At 36.1% G+C, this 21,195-nt stretch overlaps 2 protein-coding genes across 4 annotated transcripts; one reads left to right on the top strand and one right to left on the bottom strand.

The window, feature by feature from the left end:
- Nucleotides 1-419: 419 nt before the first annotated feature.
- dnai4 (dynein axonemal intermediate chain 4) lies at nt 420-9,971 on the bottom strand. The gene is made up of 17 exons (XM_088928256.1): nt 9,922-9,971; nt 9,580-9,763; nt 9,170-9,357; nt 8,892-9,004; nt 8,126-8,282; nt 7,533-7,672; nt 6,933-7,112; nt 6,623-6,817; nt 6,025-6,188; nt 5,623-5,709; nt 5,207-5,358; nt 3,818-3,975; nt 3,085-3,209; nt 2,602-2,700; nt 1,948-2,174; nt 1,069-1,222; nt 420-470 (listed from the first exon to the last, which is right to left on the bottom strand). The coding sequence occupies exons 1-17, from the start codon at nt 9,969-9,971 to the stop codon at nt 420-422; spliced, it is 2,424 nt and encodes an 807-aa protein (XP_088784382.1).
- Nucleotides 9,972-10,927: 956 nt separating this feature from the next.
- On the top strand, nt 10,928-20,619 carry mier1a (mesoderm induction early response 1a, transcriptional regulator). 3 transcript variants are annotated; one of them, XM_088928254.1, is made up of 13 exons: nt 10,928-11,054; nt 12,237-12,261; nt 12,504-12,649; nt 13,057-13,242; nt 13,580-13,709; nt 13,936-14,000; nt 14,118-14,190; nt 14,864-15,015; nt 15,419-15,500; nt 15,746-15,840; nt 17,583-17,710; nt 18,051-18,178; nt 18,880-20,619. In XM_088928254.1, the coding sequence occupies exons 1-13, from the start codon at nt 11,013-11,015 to the stop codon at nt 19,212-19,214; spliced, it is 1,587 nt and encodes a 528-aa protein (XP_088784380.1). In that variant the 5' UTR covers nt 10,928-11,012; the 3' UTR covers nt 19,215-20,619. The 3 variants fall into 3 exon arrangements, with proteins under 3 accessions (XP_088784380.1, XP_088784381.1, XP_088784379.1); XM_088928255.1 differs by lacking the exons at nt 10,928-11,054; nt 12,237-12,261 and having other exon boundaries at nt 12,353-12,649; nt 17,664-17,710; XM_088928253.1 differs by lacking the exons at nt 10,928-11,054; nt 12,237-12,261 and having other exon boundaries at nt 12,354-12,649.
- Nucleotides 20,620-21,195: the final 576 nt, after the last annotated feature.

The raw sequence follows: 21,195 nt of genomic DNA, 5'->3' as shown, positions 1-21,195 counted from the left end.
GTTTTACTGTCTACCTAATACGTGAATGACCCTCGCTACTTGTGCATGTCCATCCCACATTACAGTCCAAGCTTATTCATATGACATTTTATAATTCTGTTTCAAAATCAGATATTGTCTAATTTTTGTGAACAGTGTATTATGCTATTACTCTGGATTTAAAGCTTAAATAATAAGATGTATATTTCTGGGTAATGTCAACTGAATAAGACAGTTTAAATGCTTTAATCGGATCGATCTTCTTCACATGAGACTTTCTGTCTACCATTGTACTTGTCTAACTATCCATGATGTAAACAGAACGACAAAAAATGGAAATGTTAATTTTATTTAGATTCCTATTATAAATGTAATACACAAACAACATGTGCCCAGAAATACAGTATACTTGTCTCTTGCGTCTTCAGTGTTGATGTTTATTACAGCTGACTTGCCAGGGTTGACCCAATTATGTCGTATAATGCATTCACCTGTGAACAAAAAATATTTAAAACAAGTAAAATTACCTTTCTTAGTTATTTACCCAAGCTATGAGTAGGATGTATACTTACTTCCATGCACTACTTTAATTACCATACCTTGGTGTTTAAATGGGTAACTAACAGTGAATTTAACAAAATGGCTACATTAGTATGTGAAACATTAGCTTGGCAGATTTCAGCAGGTTGAAAAAAACAAATCTTTCAGGGTTCACTGACAAGAGCTCAGATGGACAAGATAAGGTTTCTCTGTTTTCAAGAATCAGACAAACAACTTAAGAGAGTGCAGACAATTGTAATAAATGCTAATTGCTAAATGGCACTCTAATTTTCTGAAAATGACATATCATAAAGTGACTCTTACATGGTACTGAGATCATTCTTATTACAGCTAAACATAAGGTCACAAGTATTACAAAATTAGTAAACTACTGTAAACTGAAAATAAGTGAAAACAGCCAAAAATACAATCCCATCCCACGATAATGGGGTGAATTACATCAAATGTGTAAAAATGTATTCATTCTTTTTTTGGAATTATAAAAAGCTATCCTTATGTTTGTTTGTTCCTTTTTTAATTTAGATCTACCTGAGTACTGTTTCCAGTAGGCAAGTTCTTCATTTCATAAACACTGACTTGTCCGTCACTGTCTCCAACGAGAATACAGTCCGTTTCACTGGCAAACAGGAATGAGGTCAGTTTTATCCCAGGGCTGGCGGAGCTCACAGCAATAGGGTCCAGACTGAAATACATGATGTAAGTGTTATTTCCAATGTTACTGTATTGATGAATAGTGTCTATGGTCCTTAACACAGTAATAAATGATTTCATTTTCTTTTACTAAAGGTAAACAGCAGATAAAACTGCAGATGGAAAAGGATACAAAAAATGACTTTAAATTTTACAGCCTAATACAGTATGTCTATAGTCTTACTAAGTAAACTAGCTCATTTGGTAACGACTGCATTTACGGCAAGGATACACAGGTGCAGCACATCCCCAGACAGGATTCAGTCACCATCTCTCAGGCATATGTACACCCCAAACCTTGCAGTGTCTCTTCCAAACAACAGAAAATTCCACTACGGCAACAGACTAAACTTCAAAAATTCAGTTATTGGTTATTCTAGGGGTTACATTCTACATTCTTAAGTCTCACAGTCTCTTCACAGCCTGCTTGTTTCTGATGTCTACTGAAAGTACCAAAGACAAGCAAACAAAACTTAATCTAATCAATTTGTTGGAATATATATTTGTACTGGAATGTATATTCCAGTAGTAGTAATGGTGTCTATTTTCACAGTGTGATTTTTCATTGTATTATAATTTACATATAGGTTTTAAAGTTCTTAGTGAAAAAACTGTACTGAAAAAAATAAAATGTTCAGATACAGACGCAACATAGTCACGCACAAAGTGACACTGCCGTACTGAAAGAAAAACGTTTTTGTAGGTGGGAACACTTACATGCTAGAACCAAGATTCCAGATCTCTACTCTTCCTTCATTCACTGCTCCAAACACAGTGGCCAATTTAGGGGACCACATTATGTCAAACACAGCTCTGTACGTGGAGGCAAAGCCAAGAACTGGTTTAAACAGATCTTGCCTCCAGAGATGAATAGTCCAGTCAGCTGAACAACTCAGAAACACATCAGGGCAAAAGGGGGACCAGGCAATTTTGTAAATAGGCCCCTGAAAGAGAAACAGTCATGTAACCTTTCCTCAGGTGATAGATTCTACATTTAGAATTAGAAAGCAAATACAGTATGTTGTTGTAAATATCTAGCATCTGAAAAGCTAATGTGTTTTTCTTGAAAGATTTAAGCAAAACATTATATACGTTGACTGTCTTCAGTCAAGACAGCTTTCCGTTTGAAATATTTTTATTCTACACAGCTTCATATCTATGAAGGGTACATTAAAAGATTAAACTGAGTAATGAAATGAGATTCAGGAAAACACCAAGACATAAGCCACAGTGCTAAAACTATTTTATAGACAAAACCACAGAAATAAAAAATTATACTTCTACTAGATAGATTTAAACAGCTATGTAGTCATTAACTTTACAGACTACGTCTTCCATATAATATACAAAAAGTAACTAACAAAGACATACTTTGTGAGCACTATAAGTCTCCAGATATTGTTCATTATATGAACATGAACATTTATGAATATAACCTTCTTCTGTGCCAGCCAGATAAATGTTGGAGTCCTGCAAGGAAATGAAAAACAAGTGAATCAATGCCAAATAATAATGTCAACATAACAGAGTTCACTGGGATAACCCAGAACACAAAAGTAATTGTGCTTGCCTGAATTACTGGATTAGTCCATCTAAAATGCTTAGTTATGTAACTCAGAAGACATTTAATTTCTCTGAAATGTCACTAATAAATCTTGTATTCCATTATTGGAGAAGTTCACAAATAAATACAACATAATCAGCATATCTGCTTACTTTATCACTAATTCAGTTCTGAAAGACTAATTATTCTAATGAAAATATTGTTGTGTCAATATGTCAATATTGCAGTGCCATTATACATTAATATGCATTAATAATATATTAATTAGTTAAAGGAAATGTCAAACTTGCCTTAGGATGGAAATCAAAACACAGCCCAGGTGCCTGTCTTGAAATTAAAGCCTCACTCTTTCGTTCTTTCTCACCTGCTGGTTTCTTGACTTTTTCATTTCTCGTCCTTTTAAGTTTGATCAGGTCTGAGAAAAAAAAAATAGCTTTTAATTTTTGTTTTCCCAGCAAATGTTAAAATTCTGAAAGATACAAACTCAATTATTAAAAAAAAGCAAGCCGATTCTTGCCACACCATAAACCCCCTCCCCCAGAGATATTCATCAGAAACGGCAACTTATTCAGGGAACATCCTACATTCTTTTCAAGCAAATGAAGGAAAAAAATATATTATCCATGTATCCATTTTCTAACCACTTCTTCCAGTTCAGGGTCATTTGGGAGCCTGAGCTTATCCTGGCAAACAACAGGCAAAAATCTGGATAAACCCTGGATGGGACACCAGTCCACTGCACGACAGTGCACAGAGACACACACACTCGCACCAGGGCCACCTTTCCCAGAAGCCAATTATTTTGACTGTGGAAAGAATCTGGAGCACCTGGAGGAGAACCAAGAGAACTCGGGGAGAACATACAAACTCCACACAGACAGCACCCCAGTCTGCAATTGAACCCAGAGCTCCAGTACTGTAAGGCATTGCAACTATGTCTAAAATGATAAAATGTGCTTTGTAAAGCTATTTCAAAGGTGGTGTCCATTGAGTAAAATGAATAAAAAGAAATCAATGATTTACCAATGCAGTCTAGGCCTTTTCTAAGGTACCATTTGGTAATCCTGCCATCTGCAGACACTGAAATGAGGGTCTCCCCCTTGTCCTCTCCTGTAGTTCCCTTCTCCTGCTCTATCCACTTGACTTGCCATACAGGGCTGGCGTGCTTGTTAGCACAATCACTGAAAAATGAAAGTTGATTTCAGATGCTTAAACCCATACAGAAAAGACTAATGCAGCTCAGTACAGTCAGTTACAACTTAACATGTACTGTATAATATATCACTACTCATTTTTATATTGTTTTTCTATGCCGACTATCACAGTATGCTTTTAATTTAATAAACCATATTCATTGCCCATTGAAGCGACACTTTTAGAACACTAATAATGACATTATGTTAATGAAACTGTAACATGAATGTAGTGTAGATTCCCATTACAACTAAATTACTGCAGCCAAGCACTGGAAGTTTGCTTCACTCTTTGACACAATGAAAAGCAAAACCAAGAACCTAATAAGAACATTTCAAATGACATAAAGCATGGTTAAAAACAAGAAATAAGATTCATGTGCCTCATAAAACTTCATATTTACTGTGACTCACACTTCTCATATTAAAGTTACATCCTTTCCATCACATTCTTCCAGATTGAGAATCTACATCAAACTAAAAATCTACCATTAACAGGAACTGTCTAGAAATAAATGACCAAAATAGCATTAGGACATTTTTTACAAAACTGTGCCAACTCAATTAAACACAATTTAAAAAATAATTCTAATATGGAATAAATGCAGTTTAATTCCATTCGAAAATGGTCTGTTTTCTTGACATTTAGGCCCAGTTTAAATCAAATTGTCAAACAACTCACCAAACGCAAATCACAAACCCATGAATTGATAGGGGATTTCTCTTTGGTTTAAATAACAAGTGTTCAGCAACTAGCAAAAACAAAAGACTTCTTTATACTGTTTTCAGTTTACCATCATCTCAGTTTCTCAGTTTATGGGCTTGGAAGTTTGGTTCAACTTTTTATTAATGTAACTTTAACTATTCTTTAAGTAAGAATGATGCTGACATTAAAGGTATACATCAATTTGATTAAATGTTTAAACTAGCAGTATTTACTTAAGTAGTTAAAGGATACTTAAAGAATGTAAAGAAAATGAACTGTAAACATGCAGTACACTGCATCTAATCCAGATCTGATCTTGGAAGGTCTTCATTCTGTCTGATCCCTTAAATACATCATTGAGCTAATTATTGGTTTAATCAGACCTATTTAGCACCCTCTTCTAGTTTTCAGATGCTAAAGCAATGAAGAAGCCTAGAAGACCCAAGGAATGGAAGTCCTCCAAAACTGGATTTAAGTAATTCTAGTTCTATTTTTCCGTGATTACAGCCCCACCTGCTGTCTATTACTGGTGTCTTGTCTTTGCTCTGCACACTGTAGATTGCTATACTTCCATCATGCATTCCCACGGCCAACAGATTTGCACTATTAGCAGAGAAGTCCAAAGCTGTCACGCCGCTTTCACAATGGAAGATTCTTTCTGGCCACTAAACAGAGAATACAGTCTTTATTAACAACAGACTAGTTACAATCCTTTAATAACAACAATCTCAAAAATTTGAGAATTCAGATGACGTTCCAAATAAATGGTTTCTGCCACCTGAAATGAATTCAATTCAAGTGAAAGAATTTATCAGACAAATGTGGTCGTTGCATTGACCTTGTTGTCATTTGTAATAATACGAACCAAAAATATTCTAGGGCTCAGAATTTAATACAATATAAAAATCTTAAGAGCTTCTCATCCATACCATTGGATTCTTCAAAGACCAACAACAGACTAGTCCAGATTTCTGGTCCCTGAAATCAAACTGCCCATATCCAACAGCCAGAAGGTCCTACAAGGGAGAAAAGATTACATAGATTCAGGTACAATCTGGTACAAGCACAATAATTAGATAGTTCTCATGGCATTTTTTGATTTTCCACCAATGTTTATTTGGATAACATACACTATGCATCCTGCTTCACTTTGCTTTTATTTAAGGATCAGGATTTAAGGGTTATCTAAGGATCAGCAGTACAAGCAGTACCAATTAATGGGTTCAAGGTCACAGGGGTGCCAAAGCCTATCCCGGGCAAGCGACAGGTGCAATTCCTGAGTTACAATGATCAAAAACTACACAAAATTGCAAAAGAAAAATCGGATTTACCGTATTCTTCTTGTTCCATGCCATGCTGCTTACATTGCGACCCTTTGTGAGATCACATGTAAAAGACCACAGGCGATCTAACGCTGGCGCCGAAGTTTCTACAGCGGTCACCTCTTCTTTGTCACCTTCGATAACCCCTTCCTCTTCACGTATACAGTCGGGGTCTACACAGTGTAAAAGGTCTCGTAAATGACATGTCAATGGCTACAAACCACAGAACTGAAAACAATAAATGTCTCAGACTAAGCCTCCTTATTACAATGTACAATACACTTTACTTAACAGTGCTTAATTCATAATTTGACTCTTTTTCTGTCAATGTGGTTTTCATTAGTATTTCATGGTTAAATTAATCATGCCTACTAAACTACATTACACAAAATATTTTTTCTAATTTTTGACGTCTTCAATAATAATGCAATACATATAATGCACACCTCATCCAAAGTCCTCTATCACCAAAGCAGTACTACAAAATTTGTTTTTATACAGCTAAAATATGCATAATTACTTGGTATGGCATCATAAACAATATGAATAAGAACTGAATTTCACATTCTATCAATTTTCACATTATGCAAGTAATATAAGAAAGTACCTATAAGTATTGGGAGTTGTCTATAGGCTGCCAGCTTGGGCTGAAAGATGTTTTCCATGAGGATTCTCTCCATAACAAATAAATCCTGTTGGAATTTTTCAGACTGCAGGATTAATTCAGAATCTAGCTCATCTTCTGTAGGCATCATTGGTAGGACAGCACTCTCTATATCCATCCCTGAACTGGAACAGCTAGCTGAAACACAGCGATTATTTTATATTATATATTATATATTAAACCATTTTCTTAACTTAAATCAACATTTAAATTTAAAATTGTATTTTTGGAATGATACACTCAAGTCCCTTACTTATACTTGTTGTACTTATAATCGACATTGCTCTTTCAGGAGCTCTGCTTGCATCCAATCTGTGGCTTGAAACACTTTCTGGGCGGACAGATTTATCTGTTTCCAATGCCTTTATAGGCTCTCCTTCTGCGGTAGAGGTGTTGAAAGTATCATACATGTCCCATGTGGTTGCCATCACAGCTGAAAACAATATATTAAGATATTAGTTTTCAGTAAAATAGATGAGGGACTACAGAATTTAAAAACAAAGGATAAGTAATACAGGATGAGAAGGGATCTAACTCTAGCTAAGGTTTGGGTTAGGAGTCAGACTTTCTTTAAAGCATGAATGCAATCTTCCTCTCATTTGAGAGGAAAATATAATTAGCTGAATCCAAATATTAGTCTGAAATGACTAAGCAACCTCGCCAAACCAACGAGGGTGTATCAACAATAGTATAAATCTATTTTGGATAAGTATTCTGTTACTGGAATTTCCCTGTTGAATGGTGTTCTCAGTGAGGATGGTTTCAGGCTTAACCTGGGTAAAAGTCAGAAATACCCAATACATTTTGGTTTTGTTTGTTAATATGCCTGTGCTAGGGACAAGAGCCAGTTTACCTGCATCCACCATGTTGATTTTGTCACACTGAACTTCTTTTGTTTTTGGTGCCCCATTAAAAGTCTGCATCATCCTTTCAACGTACTGGTCATTCCCTGCCCTGTTTTTACAAACTTCCTCATATCTGCTGTTTTTCTCCCTTTGGATAAACATAAAAATGATATGCCACATTGAATGTTTATCAGATAAGATCACTTTATTAGTTATATACAATTTCTTAGGAACTTTTCTTTTCGCATACCCCAACTTGCTCTCCATGAGACACACAGACACTCAGACAGGGAGAGACGCTTGGGGTCAGAGCGCAGGGTCAGCCATTTATACGGCGCCCCTGGAGCCATTGAGGTTAAGGGGCCTTGCTCAGGGGACAAACGTAGGATTCTTCTGCTGGCCGCAGGATACAAACCAGCAACCTTCCAGCCACAGGCACAGATCCTTAGCCACAGAGCCACCGCACCGCCCAAACACTTATTTTAGTGTTCATTATCGGCAGATGTCATCCCACACATCGGATCCACATGTAAAATGAACACTTACAACTTAAATTCATATAAATTCCGTCATGCAAATGAAAAACAAAAAAACAACCTACTTGATAGTTTCAGCTTCTTCGGAATCCAAAGACACCATGACAGATGGCATGTCCAATAGCCAAATGGTTTCTGTTTCGGTCAAACATCTGTCTACAATGCTAGACAACACTTCTTCTGTCAATTGTTCCTGTACCTCCTCCCTTCTCACCTGTACATCTGCGTACACATTAGAGAAATGTCAAGAGGTTGACTGATAAGCAGGTGCTTTTAAGAATGTGAATTCAAAAGGAGACAATGTTCTCATCTTTTCTTTTCCATTCATCCATTTTCTAACTGTTTCTTCCAATTCAAGGCTGCAGGGGTAGAAGAGGGGGCCAGATCCTATCCTAGCAGCAATTGGCAGAGCGGACACAGAGACAGACTCACACCTAGGGCCAATTTTCCAAGAAGCCAATAAACCTACCAGTCTGCTTTTGGACAGACACTTTTGAGGCCTTTTGGCTAAGATCATGTGTGTGTTTCTGGGCTGCGGGAGGAAACCGGAGCACCAGGAGGAAACCCACACGAACATGGAGAGAACATACAAACTCAGATAGCATCCCAAGTCCAGAATTAGACCCAGGGACCCAGCACTGCGAGGTAGCAATTCTAACCACTCCCCCACCGTTCTGCTTCATTTTTTTCTTTTACTTGATAGAATTTTCTAAACATTTAGTAAAAGATAACAAACTATACATCCCAGAATGGCCCTACAACACAGCCCTTTAAGTGGACTTTTCCTGACAGTGAACAGCAAACTAAAGGACACAATTCTTCGACAGTAACCTGAAAGGCTGATGGTGACATCTCGCTTGGAACCTGGATCCTCAATTTCCTCATTCATTGATTCCATCGTTGATTGACTTGATCTAGAAACAGTACTGCTTCCAAAAACTGACCTGTGATAAAGAAAATAGTCATTTACAAAACACACACACAGTAATCTACAGTCAAATGTAAAATCTAAAACGCCACCTTCAAAGAGATTGGTTATACAGTATATACATGCTGTACAAAGCAACGGTTTATTTAGATTGTGCTTTCAAATATAATACCTGCATTACCTAGTGAATGGCCCAGCAAAGCTTGCATTGACCCCAGTCTGGTACACAGATATAGTAGATAAGAAATCGGACGCATTGGCTGACGTCTCCTGAGATGAGAAGATTTTGCTCTGTTTGGACTGCACTGCACTTGGATCAGGGTGGAAGAGTGGCTGAGGAGTGACATCTTTCCCATTTTCATCAAATACCTTCAAAAAATGAAAATTTATTTGAGTGAAATAGAAGAAGTAGTGCACAGCACCAGGCTGTTACGGCTTTATTTCTCATTACTGGATCTAAAGCAATTCCTTAAATGTTGTTGTTTTTTTTTGCCTTGGCAACATGTTTGTAATGTAAAGCAACAGGTTATACGGTTTTATTTTTCATTGCTGCATATACAGCAATTCCTTAAATATATATATATTTTTTACCTGTGCAACTTGTTTGGTTGTTTGAAGAGCGCTCTTATCGAGCGTCTTGCAGTCTCCTTGTAAACTCACACTTCTCCGGCTCATTGACCCAACACCGCTGCGATTTATTACACTTTGGTTTAATCTGTTCATTCCTGAGATAGATGCATTCGCTATTCTAGCATTTACATTCAACCTGGAAGACCTAAACAGAAGATTTTAGTAAATATATCACATATATTCATAAAGCATGCAGTCAAAATTATTGCAATCTGTAACATTATTGTTTTAAACTGCTCTCCTTAGCGAGGAGGTTGTTATAAAATCGGGCTATTTAAGTATTTGATGCTATTTCAGACTTACGCTGTTACTTTAACAGTTGGCTTCTTTAATTTTGCAGTGCTATGAGACATTTTGGTAATATCTCTACAATCGGTTAATGAAAAATAAATAGAAAAGTTAAATTAACATATTCTCTTCAAACACGCCAGTATGTTTCCGGATAGTGGAAACTGTCTTGTTTTAAGTTTCCATGGAAATAAGCTCCTCCCCTTTTTTATGGCGAGCCTGCGTGGGGTCAGAGTTCTTTATGCCCGGTACCTGCCCTTGTACAAATCGCTCTGTTATTGAGATTTTTTATGCAAGGAAAATTTTGAGCTATTAGTATAACAACAACATAGTATTGTTGTTTTTTTGCACCATAACTGTATAACTGCACAAACGCATTTCTTAAATTCAGTAAGCAAGACTTGCCAAAACTCCCATTAAAGTTAAGAGCGAACGACCAATAATATAGTGAAAGATTTTAAAATGTACACTGTTCGCAGTATCTGTATTATAGTAACAGAGGTTCTACATTTTTCCTCCAGTTTTGTCTTTAACGCAGGCTAAGTTGACATATCAACACATTATTTAAATAGCTGTCTTTTGCTCTGTAACTCTTAAGGCAACCTGCGATCACATGGTCAACGCGCTTAATCAATGGGGACTCTTTGATTTGCAATTCAAATAAAACTCGTCATAAATCCAGGGGAAAAAATAAAACATTTATTTATTGTTGAACGACTTTCGGGTACAGCGAAAGGTATATACACGGTTTAAATTTTTGAAACCTCCTAAAAAATTCTGAAGAAATATTGTAGTTTGCAAACGCTCCTCCCTCCTGTCCTACACTTCAGTGCGTTAGCTACTATACTGCAGAGCTCAGCTGTGAAAACTACCAACATGAAAAAGGGGCGACAGAGACAGGGGTTTGAAAAGCTGCTTTGCTATTTTTCTTATAAGTCAAAAGGGCCATCTGCTTAAAGGGAACTGAAAGCGTTATGGTGACCTAGGTTGTGTGCAAAGTGCGTGTGAAAGATTTGATTATTTTGATTAAGTGCTTTGAAAGACACGAAAGGCAAGCGGCAGCCTAAGTCACGTGATCCGGAACAAGCTCCATCCGGGACCTGGCGATGACCCGCAATGTGACCCTCAGCATAGCAAACATGGCGGAGGTAAGGAGGAAACTCATATAAATATTCTGTAAAATAGATTTGCTTCGTAATATTTGAATACTGTTGAAACTCGGAAACAATATAGTAATAAAAACTCCGAAAAATATTTTTCAAATGCATGCTGTCTCGAATCTTTCAGAAAAATGTTCAAACTTGTTGCATTTTGTCTTAAATATGTTATTTGCAAACTTCTGTAATTTCATAATTAAAAAAAATAATTGGTAGTCCACAAAAACGGCGTTTTCAATTTTGATATGTAAGGCGATGCTTTGTAATGTCTTGATTTGCGTTTGTAAATGATTTTTAAGATTCTAAGCTGTAATTACCAGTTTATTTGTGTACAGCTATAGTAGTTCAGGCGCGCTTTTCGAGCCTTTAAACTTCCAGTTTTATCCACTAGGCCTGCTAAGTACTGCTGTCTGTGGTCGTTTGTCTCTTTATTATGTATCGGTGGGTTTGTAATGATGTTAATTAACAATATTTAAAAGATCATCGTTCAATCTCGCGATTTTGACAGAACCGTAGAATAAATTCTCTTAAGCTAGTTTTTGTTGCGAAAATAGTGGTCATCACAACCTATGAAAAATATTGCAAAGAGAAAGGAGTTTAATTTTGTTTTTTATCACACAATTATGCCAGTTTTAGTAGTTCAGATTTTTTTTTCTTGTAGAGCATTTTGTGCTAATGTATGTTTAGAAGCGATTCGCTGTGTAAGATGTAAGCGGCAGTTGTTTGCTAGTAGTTCTAAAATGTTCGTCGGATGATTTTTCATTGATCCCTTTTCCAGTGGGGATAATATCATAAGCCAAAGAACTACGGTCAAAATGAACATCGTGTAAAATGGTCTAGGTCAAATACTGTGCAGATGCTTATTACCAGCTAAGTGTGGTGTGTTTATTGTTAGCCCTTTGCCCTCTATATAACGAATTATAGTAAAAATGTTATTTAATTTGTTGTACCGTAATACTGCCTTTATTTGTAGTAAAACGAAGATTGAAACGGTTTTCCTTTTTTGAATTTTGTGTGTAGTTAATGATAATCGGGATGCTTAATCATGGTTTTGGAATGCTGTGAAATTAAGGAGTGTAGACGGGTTTGTTTATAGAGCTTCCTCATTTCAGATCTAACCTTTAACCCTGCTTATCTGACGTGTTAACGTAGTTTTTATTTTGTTTTCTGTAGCCCTCCTTTGGGAATTCGAGCCCAGGTAAATATCCCTTTTTTTTTTCTTTTGGCGTTGAATTCATCAGTGAGTTTTATTTTGCACAAGACCAGAGGTAATTTCTGGCTTTGTTGTTGACATGAGATTGTGTTCAATCCGATGTCTTCCACTAATGTTTGATTTGTTTTTTCTTAATTGTTTGCACGACACTATTTTTTACTGGTGCCAGTTTAAGTATTCATACTGTTTTGTTTTTTTGTGTGAAATGGGTAATTGTCCTTTGTCAGGAGGTTCAGCTGGCTCAGATGACCATGAATTTGACCCTTCTGCTGAGATGCTCATTCATGATTATGATGATGAACGAACCCTTGAAGAAGAAGAACTAATGGAAGGGGAGACTAATTTTAGTGCTGAAATTGAGGAACTTGCTCGGGTGGGTCCAGTATCTTCAATTGCTTTTTTAATTTTGAGTAGCAAAAGTAAAAAGGGACATGAATGGCCTCCACATTTGCCACTTTGGGTGGGGGGGGGAGAAAAGAATTTTAAATTGCTTCTTGTCTATTTTCATGAATATCAGCTAGATAGTTAATGATACTATAATTTGAAGTAGGTGTTGAAGTAGTGATGAAGGCAATAAATTGATCAGCTAAAAAGTTTGTTTAGTGAAAATATAAAGCAGGGAGCTGCTTTTTAAGTGCGTCAGAGAGATATCGGATTTTTCTGTGAGAAGCTGATGTCTGTATTTATAAAGCAAGCGCATATTGTTAGTGAAATTATTTCTTTTATATGGACTGAAAGTTTGCTGAACATGTTGATGAAGGTGTGTGTGTTTTGTCACAGGAAGGTGAAATGCCAATACAGGACCTTCTGAGTTTGTATGGTTATGGAAGTGGTGGATCTCATGAGGAGGAGGAGGAGGATGATGAAGAAGAAGAAGGGGAGGAGGAGGAGGAGGAGGAGGAGGATGGAGAAGATGTAGATAATGATGAGAACAGTGGGAGCACTGGGGATCTGAAAAGGAATAAGGTTAGCTTACTGCACTGTCATGTATTCATTTATCAAATAGTACTTTCAAAATTGCCTGAAATTTCTGTCTTATAATTCATAAGATAGCCTGTGTGTGGTTCAGTTTGTTCTTTTTCCAATATTGGTCATGTTCAGAATGTGAGAAGCAAAAGTGGAAAAACTGATAGATATTTATGTGCCACATAGTCTTTTCCCACCATATTCAGCAAATAGTGTACCAAAAAATGGAAATCAGAATCACTGACCTGTCCTTGTGTCATTCTTTGGCTCCTATAGTGCATGTTTTCAGAATTTTCTGTTTTTTTTTTTAAATATTGCTTCTTGATCTGTCTTGCAGGATGAGAGGGTTAAGGATTCGTCTGGTCAAGAGGATGAGACTCAGTCCTCAAATGATGACCAAACTCCATCGGTCACTTCTCCTGATACGTCAGAATTAATCCGATCACGCAGATGCAAATATTTTGAAGGTATGTAGCAAAATAATCTCAATGCAATATTGCCTTTTCCTACATTATGCTATGTCAAATGACAAGACTTTATGTTAATCACCTGTGTTTGATTGTTTGGAAAGCGGTGGGTTTTAAAATTGTTTGGAAAAGTGATTTAATTTATTCAATAAGAAAATCGGTCATTTCCAATAGATGCAGTCTTCCAGCACATGTTCTATTTTTACTAAATCTTTTTTTAACCTAGGTAATGACCCTGAAGAAGAATCAGAGGAAGATGAAGATTATATTCCATCGGAAGACTGGAAAAAGGTAAATAACTTAAAAATGAATGAATGCATTAATGTGCATAATTTACTTTTAGAAAATGCACAAATTTCACAATGGAAAGTGCATGTCAAGTGATGCAGTATGATTGCTGTTTTTCAGGAGATAATGGTTGGGTCAATGTACCAGGCTGAAACACCATCTGGACTTTGTAAATATAAAGACAATGAGAAAGGTATTTCTGTATAATACAGCTGGTGCTGTGTATTAAAGCAAGTGAAGTTAAAGATGTTGTACCACAAACCATGTATGAAACAAACTGAACCTGACTCAAGGTCCAGTTGGTTGCATTTCAAGCAGCACATCTTATTGAAGGGCAGTTCTGAAATAACAGAATTTGTCATTTTTAATTGGCAAAAAAGGCAGGACTAGGGCTGTGAAGGAGCGCTTTAGAGCACAGATACCAGCATATATGCAATTTATTTTTCCATTTCTTAACCTGCCCCTGCAATATTTTATATGAGACAGTCATATAGGACAGTGTGATTTTCAAATCCTGCATAGTAGGAATTTCAGAGATATCAAAGAGGTTTGGTCTTGTGGTATGTTTCATCAGTGAAGGAAACCAGAAGGCAGAAAGGAAAACTTAAGGTGATGTGTATTTTACTGGGAAAATAGCTACTACGTTATAAATAAGATTGTGGGAATATGGAACAAGTCTACCAGCCATCTTGTTGCAAATGATACTCTGGCTTTCAGGGAACACCTATAGAGTAAAGTCTGCCCTCATTTGTAAACTTGATTGCGTTCTTATTCTCTGTGTACTCTTAGTGTTGCTGCTTTTTTACTTTTTAAATTTGATGGAAAATATCTTCAGTGAGTCTAATTGTATTATTTCTTCAATGCAGTGTATGAGAATGATGACCAGTTACTGTGGAATCCAGAATTCCTTCCTGAAGATGCAGTTGTTGAGTTTTTGGCTGAGGCTTCCAAACGTACAGGTGAAGAAAAGGGAGTAGATGCTATTCCTGAAGGATCTCACATTAAGGACAACGAACAGGTACAGTTGAAAGAGGGATGTGGGCATTTTGTTTCTTGTGAAATGTGTTCGGGCAGTGTAGATGTGAAATTTGACTTGAAACATTTCTTGACAATGTCTTGCAAATCTGTAAAAATGTCTGCTATGTTTACAGCTTTCTGTATTTTCAGTGAAATATGTGAGGATTTGCACTTCAAGTCTACAGTTGTATCAGACATCATATCATGCACATTTATGTAAAGAATTGCTCAAACATTTATTTACAATGGATACATTGCAGCTGCAGTGAAAATAAATATTAGGTTATTTCTCTTGACTTCTCTGTAATTTTCTAAACTGGATTAAAAAGATGTAAGTGCAAGAAATAAGCAGCAATTGGTGTCCTTTTCAGTTTTTCCCTTATTGTCCTTTATTACTTTTTCAGGCCCTTTATGAGTTGGTGAAGTGTAATTTTGATGTTGATGAAGCCTTGCGAAGACTAAGGTTTAATGTAAAAGCAGCTAGAGGTAAGGAATTTTTTATGCTGGATTTTCAGATGTCATAAATCATTCTTTAAGGTTATGGTGCTCTCTTTACTGAAAAGGATCTGCTTGTAGGTTTGAGAAGTAGACACAAGAAATGTTCTTTCACAGAAATAGATTACAGTGTATAATTGTACATCTTTCAAATTGACATTGGTATTCTCAAGCTTGTATTTTTGATGTGATTATAACCTTCTTGAAGAGTCAGCATTTTACTCTTATGTCTTTAGAAGAACTGTCTGTTTGGACAGAGGAAGAATGTAGGAACTTTGAACAAGGACTTAAAGCCTATGGAAAGGATTTTCATTTGATACAAGCAAACAAGGTAATTTTTCTTTCAATTTTTTACATTTTAAACCAACAAACATTTTTATAAAAATGCATAAAAACCTCTGTTATAAGTTGTTGAAAATTTCAAGATTTGTCTAAAAATTGGTAATGTACACTTAAAGGGGAGCTGCAATGTTTAGATTTGTGGGATGGAAAGAATCAGTATTGAAGAGTGCATTTCAGACCGCCTTAAATTGTAAACAGTAACTTGTTAAACCTCCAATTTACATCACAAATTAAAATTTCTAGCTGGAATGAGACAACAAAACTTCTGGTGATATGAAGCAGCCTTATTACACTGTAAACAAGTGGGCTTGTGAATACATCTCTTTAATCCAATAGGAATATTGTTCTGGATTTCAGGACAGTTTTGCAGGCAAATACTACTTGTTAACTCTGCATGCAGATTACCTTGGAACATTTCTGCGGTGCAACGTCTACTACACAACCTGTATTCGCTCCTTCATCGCATTACATTGATCATTACAGTGATCAGTGGGCAGGAAGGGCCACTTCACATCACAGTTTGTGGGAACTCTCCCTCTGGCCCATGACAAGACCAGGGGTTTGCGACAACATGGCAACTTGCAGTACTTTTGCCATGTTCACAATTTTCTGCTCAATTCAAAATTTGCGTTGTTTTTTTATCGAATATCAGTTTGTTACTGAGATTTCATAACCTGTCTGAGAAACTGGAGTTGCAGTTCCCCTTTAATTTAAGCAGTTGCCTTAAAGAAGGAATCTTGTCACAATATTTTAAGAATTACACTCTCTTGCTCTGAACAAAAATCTGATCATGCATTGTTAGCCCAGTAGTATGGTCCAATGGTATCAAAACCTTGAAGGAACAGTCAAAATATTTTGCATCTTGCCTAGCATAGAGGGTTTTTGATCATTTGAATGTCCTTTTTAATCTGTTTCTTTATTTAGCATTCACAACTTGCAGAATCCAAATAAACCTCATCACTTGCATTCAGTTAGGCAAGTGTGATCACTTGGTGGTAATGTTGATAAATAGTTTAACAATTTATATTTCAAATGTGCACAAACTGCCATAATAAAACAGCTGCTCAGTTTAATCAAAAGTGTGGCTCTTGAATTGTTAAGTAAAATCTGTGTAAACACTGATGTTCACTGGAGAAACTGGATGGCTGCAGTCTATAAGGTTTTATACATAACTTCACCATCCTCAATTCTAGGTAAACAGGAATCAGTGGTTATATAGACAGCTTATTCCAGTAAGATCACTATGTCCAGGATACAGTTAAAACCACAAGATATTGCAGCCCTCCAGGACCATGAGTGAACACTTAACAGTTCTCTCTTTTCACTTGTTTTTGTGCTCATCTCCCTTTTAAGCAATTGTCCAGAGCGGATCAATGCTGTCATAAAGATTTACCTAATGCAATATGTGGTCTTTCTAAAGGCACAATTAATGCTTTTATATAGAAGGAAAATTGAATGCTCCTGACCCTAAACAAATTTGAATATGCCACTAGCCCTTATCAGCTTTGGTTTCAATAAAACAAGCTTAAAAAGTAAATTCTGTGAAGCTAACAATTTCATATGGAAAAAGATCAAAGCTATGAGTAAACATGCAAGTGGCAATAAATGGTAAAACTGTAAAGTTGAGATTTTATTCTTTCTTTTTTTAAATGAATATTTTTATGCAGCTCAATGTTTTAATAACCCTGATTTTTAATAGAAATTTCATTTGTGATAAATTAAATTTTTCAGGTGAGAACTAGATCAGTAGGAGAATGTGTGGCCTTTTATTACATGTGGAAGAAATCTGAGCGTTATGATTTCTTTGCACAGCAAACCAGACTTGGGAAAAGGAAATACAACCTTCATCCAGGTGTTACGTAAGTTATTTCCATTGGTAATTAGAGCAGACTAATATGCATACCCTTTATTAAACATCTCATAAAGTAATATTCCATCTTGTTCGATATACATGTATGTATTGCATTTTTGGTGTAGTCTTATTTTGTAATGCATAGCTGTTAAATGGATCTCGAAGCAGCAATCATTGTCAGTTACCAGTAAATGTAATGAAAATGTTTTGATGAGGTGGAAATTGTGGTTGAATTGAAACGTAGATATGTTCTTATCACAAGTGTCATTGTTTTGGGTGTAAGCCTTTCACGTTCGGTGAACAGCTGGTACACGTAAATAGTTGTAATCCCCTTTTGGATTTTTCAGAGATTACATGGATCGTCTCCTCGATGAGACGGAAAGCGCTGCATCAAGCCGCGCTGCTTCTCCTCCCCCCACTACCTCCAACAGCAGCACCAGTTACTCGGAGAGGGATGACAGCAGCAATCAGAATGGTGAGCCGGCATTCCTCTTCCTCCAACACCACACCTGGATGTAGCCCCCACCCCTTCTTTAAAACCAGTCGGGATGAAAAAAGTCCCGAGCGGAATTTGAAGAAACCTTTTTTTTGTAAATTCATATTTTCCCGTTCTCAGAAAGTCTCTTTTAGTAAAGTTCATTTAATGGGATTTGTGGGAGCTGCATTCTAGAGAATAGAATGGTTTGAACTGGAGACAACTATTACCGTCTTTTCTTTTTTTACTTTTTATAGTGACGAAAGGGTTTCCAAATGGAACATAACCAGAACAGCAGAATAAACATTTGCCTTCATCTTACATTTTTGTTACATTGTATATATAAAATGAACTATTTACGCTATGCCAGCAGGTGTGTAGCCATACAAAAAGAATACAATTGTTTGATAAGAAGCACAACAAACAACAAAAAAAGTCCACACAAAGATATCACTGCATATTTTCATGGAAACTTGAAACAGGTCCCTGTAGGGAGATAAATTCAATCCATGTTTACTTGTATTTGCTAAACCTCACTGCCTGCAATCTAAGAGAGAAAAAGTTATTTTTTCCATTATATAGATCTCATTCACAACATTAACCCATTGTTCAGTTACCCTCTTCTCTAATCACTATTGCATGTGTTACTTTGAGTAATGTAGGTGACTGAATTCACTAAACTCTTGGTAATATTTTTTTAGGAATAGTTGCACATAATGTGGGGGACCTTCCTTCTGGGATAAATGAAGTAAAAAGTGAAGGGACACAGGCCAACGGACCATCTGTCCACAACCAGGAGCCACCTGCCTTAGACAAAGACACTAACGGTTGTAGCAAACAGGACTCTTTGAGCGACGGCAGAAGTACTGCTGGCGAAGAAAGTGAAAACGGCAAACATGAGGAAAGCTACGACAAGTCTGCGAAAAGACGGAGGATTGAGAATGATTTGACCAGTGAAATAGAGAATGCAGGCACTTCTGAGCAAGGGACCAGTACTCCTGTAAAGCCTGAAGAAACTTTACAACAGAATGACTGAAATTGCTGAATAAGGCTTTCAAAGAGCGAAACCAAATTCTGAACCGAATACAAAGATGGGCTTCCGGGACCTATAGGGTTCACCAGTGCTAGAAGAAATCATTTGATTGTATTGAATATGTACCTGCAACCCACATTTTGTTTTCTATCCATAAGTAATGTTGCTGTGAGAGCTACATTATGCCCTTTCAAAGACCTGTCTAAAAATATTTCCTGTTTGTACCACAAATTCTTGGTAATATTTTTATATGGAAAAGATATTTATATTTTTATTAAGCATATCATAATACTAAATGCTCTTAAGCCATTTTATGCAAGAGGTCACTGTTTGGCAAACCAGATATCTCTTGCATTGAAAATAGGGATACTGGAGCTTTAAAGGCACAAGATCTTGCACTTTTTTGTACAAGTGTAGCAATCGGGCTACATGTCATTAAAGCAAATAAGAAGCTAGAACTCCTGGAAGCCTTACACAGACCCTCTTGTTTTTATAGGAAAAAATAAGCCTGTGGGCATCCATATGGTTTGTTTATATTATAATCTTGACATCAGTGATGTCCTGTATATTACTGATTATTGGGCAGAAGAAATACAAACTGTATTTTTCCAGATTCTTTGTAGACTTTGAAAGGTTTTTTTAGAAAGTACTTATTGAGATCTGTAAAGTTTGTATAGTTTTCTTACTTTGTACAGTTCTTACTTTCATTATGAGAGACAAAAATGATACTAAATATTGATGTGAATCTCTATTGGCATTTTATTTTACTTTATAGGCTGTCATTTTCAGGATCCAGCTTTCTAGACACCTTAATTTTGCTATCATGTTCATTGACATTCCTTATTCCTAAAAATGATCTTGCACATATGTTCCTTTATGAAACCAAAATGTAATTTGCAGTTGATTTGCAAGATAAAATGTTGGATTGGTATTTGTATGGGACATTCTAAAATAGAACTAGCTTAGTGCAATACACTCACTTTCCTCTGAAAGTACTGCTAAAATGATACCAATCACTGCAACATTGTGTTCGTATTCCAGTTCAAATCCAAATGCTGCTGCTGTTAAACTAGCATGTATTATGTTGCTATTCATCTGTCACCACTAGTTCCACGGCCAGAATGATGTAATGTACTAAGGCTGTGTTGGCTCATTTGTATGCTAAAATAGCTTAACTGTTCTATATTAGTTTGCTGCTGTCTGGATGTCTTGAAATAGTTTTTTTTGTACTTCTTGCTTTAACTTGCATAAATGGAGTTTTAATTATGCAGTTTGTCTTAAAGCTTTACCTCTGAAATAATGTTCATTGACTTATTTAAGTTATAATTCTACTGTTTTTTTTTCTGATGAATTGTGCATTTTTTTTCATAAAGCAACTTGTTAATTAAAACAAATTTTGTTGCAAAGTTGATGCAGTTTTATGGCTTTTTTTCTAGGGGGTTGTTACAGATCAAATAATGGGTTATCCAAAATATGGTAAAAAAGGAATTGTTTTATATGGCCTATATTTTGAAAGATTTTTCCTTCCTGTTGTGCAAGATTCATTTGGTCACAGCAGTGCTGATTTACCTGCATAAATGTATGTAGTTATTTAAAGGTTAAAAGCATCATTTAGTTAAAATCCTTTATATATGAGGTAGAAAAAATTAAAATGATATATTAGGGGAATTGGTTCAAATCAATACCCTTTAGAATACTTTAAAAGACTAAGTGTCATGTTCTAAAGCTGTCAAAAAAGTGAGAAAGTCCTCATCAGCAATTTACCTGGATCAGTCTTTCTTCAAGTGATAAGAGAGCTAAAGGTTTTGGGAAAAGAACTGAAAGTGACTTACGAAGTTTATTCTGCAGCTCATAAAATGAGTTAACATTTAGAATTTAAGGTTACAAGCCAATTCAATTTCTGATAGAGTATGCAACTGAGAAGACAGGCATTAAAAAATAAATGATATTGGTTCCACTACTCGTGTTGCATTTTAAATGCCTC

This window comes from Atractosteus spatula, chromosome 11 (assembly GCF_055471065.1).
Source record: "Atractosteus spatula isolate fAtrSpa1 chromosome 11, fAtrSpa1.hap1, whole genome shotgun sequence".
Classification (NCBI taxonomy): domain Eukaryota; kingdom Metazoa; phylum Chordata; class Actinopteri; order Semionotiformes; family Lepisosteidae; genus Atractosteus; species Atractosteus spatula.
The sequence above is the reverse complement of the archived record's forward strand: the minus strand, read 5'-3'. Positions and strand labels throughout refer to the sequence as shown.

Coding starts and splice junctions, on each gene's coding strand:
- dnai4 (XM_088928256.1), bottom strand. CDS start 9,971: ATGTCTCATAGCACTGCAAAATTAAAGAAGCCAACTGTTAAAGTAACA. Junction 7,113..7,532: donor AATCAACATGGTGGATGCAG/GTAAACTGGCTC, acceptor TATTGTTTTCAG/CTGTGATGGCAACCACATGG. Junction 471..1,068: donor CTACTGGAAACAGTACTCAG/GTAGATCTAAAT, acceptor TTTTGTTCACAG/GTGAATGCATTATACGACAT.
- mier1a (XM_088928253.1), top strand. CDS start 12,356: ATGAGATTGTGTTCAATCCGATGTCTTCCACTAATGTTTGATTTGTTT. Junction 13,710..13,935: donor CAGATGCAAATATTTTGAAG/GTATGTAGCAAA, acceptor TTTTTAACCTAG/GTAATGACCCTGAAGAAGAA. Junction 15,016..15,418: donor ACATTAAGGACAACGAACAG/GTACAGTTGAAA, acceptor TTACTTTTTCAG/GCCCTTTATGAGTTGGTGAA.